This window comes from Nematolebias whitei, chromosome 6, assembly GCF_014905685.2.
Source record: "Nematolebias whitei isolate Nwh7 chromosome 6, NemWhi1, whole genome shotgun sequence".
Classification (NCBI taxonomy): domain Eukaryota; kingdom Metazoa; phylum Chordata; class Actinopteri; order Cyprinodontiformes; family Rivulidae; genus Nematolebias; species Nematolebias whitei.
Window position 1 is genome coordinate 3,631,907 of NC_056503.1, and position 5,983 is coordinate 3,637,889.

At 42.5% G+C, this 5,983-nt stretch overlaps 1 protein-coding gene across 1 annotated transcript in view; it reads right to left on the reverse strand.

Annotated features, from left to right (window-relative positions):
* Positions 1-1,468: 1,468 nt before the first annotated feature.
* gemin4 (gem (nuclear organelle) associated protein 4) overlaps positions 1,469-5,983 on the reverse strand; it is a 10,451-nt gene continuing 5,936 nt past the window's right edge. The window contains exons 3-4 of the mRNA XM_037678434.1: positions 3,884-4,588; positions 1,469-1,801 (exon numbers count right to left, since the gene is read on the reverse strand). Of these exons, the coding sequence (XP_037534362.1) occupies positions 1,580-1,801; positions 3,884-4,588 (927 nt within the window). The 3' untranslated portion in view covers positions 1,469-1,579. The remainder of the gene's footprint in view (positions 1,802-3,883; positions 4,589-5,983) is intronic.

The following is a 5,983-nucleotide window of genomic DNA, read 5'->3' on the forward strand; positions in this document are numbered from 1 at the left end:
TTGTAAGTATAAGATGGAGCTCAGAGATGGGTTATTGTCATGTCTCTGAGTGATGCACAGTCTGACCTTGGGGTGAATTTGCTGAAAAATCTACTCCTAGAAGAAAAATGGCAGCTGTCCTAAATGTTTTCTGCTTGTGAAAAAAGTCTTCACGGTACAGTTCCTTACTAACACGAATAAGGTCTTTACATCAGGCCCTGTAAGGCTTTGGACGGTTCTACAAACAGAACCACACGTGCATCTCTCTAAAACCCTGATCCATTCAGACGTGCACGTGGAATCCACGTGCTTAGTATCATGGTGAAACTGTATAAATGTAGATTTTAACTATTTCTGCTTCAAAAAGGAGACATAACTAAAACAAACATGTTTGTATAAATCTTTGTTAAAACAAGTTCCACTTCTCCTGAAGGATGTGATCAGTAAAGAAACGCACCGAGACGATTCTGTACACGTCGACGGTGGGACAACATACAGGTGCGCTGCAGAGCAGGGGGGTCCACACTTCATCATGGAGCTTCTTTTAAAATGACCAAGTCAAAGTGATCTACCTGCTGTACGGCCCTGTTTACACCAGAACAACCTCTGGAAACATTGGTGTTGTTTCAGTGTTTATTGGGGTAATAACAAAAATTGAGTGGGTTTACACAAGAACGCTGTAGTTTCAATGTCTGTTGGGTTGCCAGATAATAGATGATGAACTATAGTACTGCGGCTTTAAAATGATAGTATTTTGACCTAAACTGTGATATGTGCTGAGTAAAGATGTGTAAGATGAGGTGTGTGCATGATCCCAGTTAGTCCAAACTGGTGAATCCACCAACGTCTCTTTGGAGCCTGGATTTTATTGGTTTTGCTCCTAAGAAAAACTTTGGACTGCAGCCTGTAGTGTGCATGTGCCACTTCACATTTCGTTGGAGGGATTCCCCCAAGAATCTCCACTCTGAGACCTGGATTCAGAAACCTTCAGTTTCAGAGAGAATGAGGTTGTTGAACGCAAGTGAACGGCCGAACGTTTCACGTCGTATAAACGGGGCCTCAGACTGGCTGTCGCCTGTCAATCAAGAGACAAATTTCATAGATGACAGGTTGACATCTATTTTTTAATGTCATACCATCTACCCATAATACCTTGTGGGTGGCTGTGGCTGAATGGTTAGAGCAGTCGTCCTCCAATGCGAGTTGGGGGTTCAAACCCCACAGCAGTCACATGCTGAAGTGTCCCTGGGCAAGACACTGAACCCCTCATAGCCTCTGATGTGTGTCCCATCAGTGTATGAATGTGATGTGAAGCTCTGATTAGTCTCTTTAGAATGATTTGTTCCATTAGCTTTGTAGAGATCTAGTATAGAGCTGTATGAATGGGTAAATGAGGACACAGATTGTTGTAAAGAGCTTTGAGTATCTTGATAAGATAGAAAGGTGCTATATAAGTACAGTCCATTTACCATTTATCTTTAAAATGTTGGTAGAGTAAACAAAATCAAGGCCAACACGGTTGTTCTTTTTGTAAACAACAGATTTTTATCCACTTCTTCCAGTCTCTTCAGACAGTCCGAGCAGCTGAGCGCTGTTCGTGTCAGGCTGCAGACGACACGAGCTGAGCGATCTTCTGCTGCAGCACAGCCTTCATCTCCTGGTTGTCCAGGTTATCAGTGATGGTGGAGAAGAAGTGGCGGGTGTTGTCGCTCTCTGCAGGGCTGCAGCTGTCTGGGAAGGCGGCCATGATGGCCTCGTAGTGACTGAGAATCTCCAGACTGCACAGGAACAGAGGCTCCGACCGGCCTCCTGGCATCATCACCTGCAAACATCACAAAGTCCTCAGCTGCAGCGCAGAGCCATAACACATCACAGTCATGCTGGCCCCTAAGAACAAACGCATCGATAAACTTTATTTTGACTTGCTGCATCAACTTAAATCTACAAAACATATTTTAGACATTTTGAAGGGATTGAAGAATAATTTGAATATTTGACAAAAATAGTTGTTAGATTAAAATGAGTTTGTAAAAAAATACTGAACATTAAAAAAATTTGAGACGCCAACTGACAGATGAACATTTTGTAGAAAAATCTTTAAAGAGCTTAAAATTCAAACCGCAATTGTATAAAAATAACTCAGTATAAATAAAAATAACTGTTGTTATTTTATTATAACTGTTGTTATTTTATTATAACTGTTGTTATTTTATTATAATTGTTGTTGTTGTTTATTATAACTGTTGTTCTTTATTATAACTGTTGTTATTTTATTATAACTGTTGTTATTTTATTATAACTGTTGTTGTTTATTATAACTGTTGTTTATTAAAACTGTTGTTGTTTATTAAAACTGTTGTTATTTATTATAACTGTTGTTATTTATTAAAACTGTTATTTATTATAACTGTTGTTATTTATTATAACTGTTATTTATTTATTATAACTGTTGTTATTTATTAAAACTGTTATTTATTATAACTGTTGTTATTTATTATAACTGTTGTTATTTATTAAAACTGTTATTTATTATAACTGTTATTTATTTATTATAACTGTTATTTATTTATTATAACTGTTGTTAGACCAGAAAAACTTTGGACTCCAGCCACCTGGAGTGCACATGTGCAACTTCACACTTGGATCATTTCACACCTCCGTTTGTGTGTGTGTGTGTGTGTGTGTGTGTGTGTGTGGGGGTTCCCTGTAATGTGGCTGTTGTCTGTAAATGAAGGGCGGAACGTTTCACGTCGTGTAATCGGGGCCTCAGACTGGCTGCTCCGTCTGTCAATCAAGTGACCCATTACATAGTAGCTATGTTTACATGGACATAAATTATCGGATTAAACGTCCATTTGGAATAAAAATGTGTCGTGTAAACGCCCATTCAGATTATTCTGAGCTGATTCAGCTCGATCCAAAAGAATTTGTAATCAGAATGAGACGGGTGATGTATGCCGATTCATAATCCAAAACGTGCGCATGCAAACACTTAATCTGTTCATTTTTTTCCGATTGTGGAAAACTGACCTGACTGCACATGTGCGACCTTATGTCATTTCCACCTGGCTAATGCTAATAGTATTAGCATGTCGGGGAAGTAAAACTGGTCGGTGAGCGACAACATTTCTACTAGAAACTTTGAAAGAGCTCAAAATGATCTGCATCACCTGCAGCTCAGTGATGGAGTGCAGCAACGTCTCCATCATTAAAACCTGCCGCGGGTCCATTTTGGGTGCTCAGGTTTGTTTACGTTCATCCCAGAAGTAGAACAGAAGTAGAACTTCTTCTTCTGTGTTATTTTAAAGAGAGTTGACCACTCTGCACACGTCAGTACTGCTGTTCAGAATCTAACTCGGTTGCATGTAAAGACTCGTCATGAACAGTTTGTGCCCATATTAACGATACATTTGAACTATTTAATCTGAAAACATTTCAATCCGGTCACAGAATTTTGCGCATGTAAACAGTGAGGATGGATGATAAGATGACGTCTGTTTTTGAACGTCATGAGGTCTACTCAGCCTTTGAGATCCACGTATGGGGCACCCCTGGTTTAGTGTATATGTTACATCATTATATACGGTTTCTTTTTATACTTTACTATTTTAAGGTGTAACTGGGACCCTGAGTTGTTCCACCTCATGCGCCACACGTGATGGAAAGGACAATAAACTTGATTTGAACTTGAAAGCCATCAACGTTTTAAAGAGATTGGTCTAATCGTCCGACTTCTGTGATGTGTTTAACCTTCAAACGATGCTCTGGGGGAGGCTGTGGCTCGGTGGTTAGAGCAGTGTTCTAACGAGAGGGTCGGAGGTTTGATTCCTGCTGTGTGCGATGTACCGAACGTCCTCACTGCTCCGGACTGCTAAGAGACGGCGCTGGTCCTCAGTGTTCCTACCTGGATGTGCTGAACGTGGCAGAAGAGCTGGCTCAGAACAAAAAGAACTTCCTGGCTTGGCGCCGTGCCCACTTCCCCCTCAGGTTTTGACTCTGTTAATTTCCCAGGAGGGTTTTCTGCGTCCATCAGAGGACCTGTAGACATTTTAGGAGCTCTGAGAGAAGAAGTGGAGTCTCTGACTGCTGGTGGAGCTGCAGAGGCAGGAGCAGCAGCTGGCGAGGGAACGGACAGTTTGCTTTTCACCGAGCTCATCGTTTCCCTCACAGCCTGAGCGTACAGCCTGCCCACGTGGGCCCAGCCCTCGGCTGACAGCCAGCCGGAGCAGCTGGAGCCACAGAGCAGCTGAAGGGCTCGAAGCAGCAGGACCGACAGGCGCAGCTCACATGAAAACTGTCTCAGGTCCAGCAGGGGCAGGTAGTCCACGTACTCCAGAGAGAAGGGGACGCTCAGGCGATGGGAGACGATCAGCTCCTTCAGGACTCTCAGCAGTCGGCTCCACTGGGAGACGGAGCACCAGGGGAGGGTCTGCGTCAGGGTCACCAGCAGACCCTTACTGAACATGCTGACGTGGTCGGGCCGGTGCTGGTCCAGAGACAGATGGGACAGCATGATGGACTGCAGGGGATCGGACACAGAGCAGCACTCCATCCAGGCCAAAAGACCCGTGCCCTGGCTGTACTGAGGCAGGTCCAAGCCTGACCAGTCCTACAGGGGAGACACATCACAGACACACCACTGAGTCATCCTGCGTCCATCTGCAGGAAGTTCATCCTGACTGCTCACTCAGGACAAGCTGTCTGAACCAGAGGCCTCTGCTGGACACAAGACAAGTTGACTTTCATTTTACACATTTGTTAATACTGTTATTATGAGACTATTTTTATATTTTATGTTTTACATGAATCAGTTTTGCTTAGCAAGAAGATCAAAGAGTTTTAAAAGAGAGCAAACATGATCAAACATCAGATCTGCGGCTCATAAAATGGAGCTTAGAGCAGTGTTTCTCAAAGTGGGGAGGGGGGGGGGCTGCGGCCCCAAGGGGGGCACTAGGGGGCCTCAGAAAGCTGGAGAAAAGATTTTAAAAAAGCAGCTTTTTTAATTTAAATTTTAAAATGTTTAAATTACTGTAATCAAATCCAATGTATTTTTCAATAATTATTTTAAAATATATTTTCTAATAATATATTGAAATATTTTTCACCATCCAACATTTTTCAGTCAGGTCATCTGGACAGTTGCTGTTGTCCACATGACCTGACTGAAAAATGTTGGATTGTATACGTGGATTATTGAGCATGGACTTTGTTGGTTTTGTTCTCCATGCTCATCTTTCTGACTGGCTGCCAGTCACGTGCATCAAGCTGCTTTACTCCTCAAGCGTAACAAGGAGAAGAAGGAGCCGACCAGCAGCTGCAATCTGAAGCTATGAAGCAAACATCAAGTCGGGCTTTACAGTCGCACAGAAAATGGCCATGATTGACCCAAATGTGTCCTCTGTGTGGACACGTCACAAACGAGTGTTTAAAACCTGTTGGTTAAAAACACCTTGATGCTCAGCAGCTGGAACAATTAATAGAATACAGTGAATACAAGTTAAAACATTCTAAAAGTTAACGTTAAATATTTTGTAGCATTGTTTGTGGGTTTGAGAGGGGGGTCTCAGCCAGAAGCTAATGCTGTTTGGGGGGGCCATGGCATGGAAACGTTTGGGGACACCTGCCTTAAAGGACGACTAAAACAATTAATTCAGAATTCTAACAGTTCTGAGAACTTCTAACGCTCTAACGTCGTAAACGTGACAGAGAATTTGTGGATTAAAAGCTGAGTTTGTGCAGAAACCGAGCGATTTAGATGAACTCAACTGGTTCTACTAAGAAGAAGGAGAAGAGTTAAATATCAACCAGTTATACCAGAAACTGATCCCAAACCAGTGAAAACCACAACTGATCCAATATTACATGTGGTGAACGTCTAGGATGAGCAATGATTTGAAGGCAGTGGTTCGTCTACCATTGTACAAGCAGGGCGCCCCGCCCTGTCAACAGAACTGAACAGAGGTTGGACTCCACCAGTCCACAGTCAGACTGATTGTGTACAAAC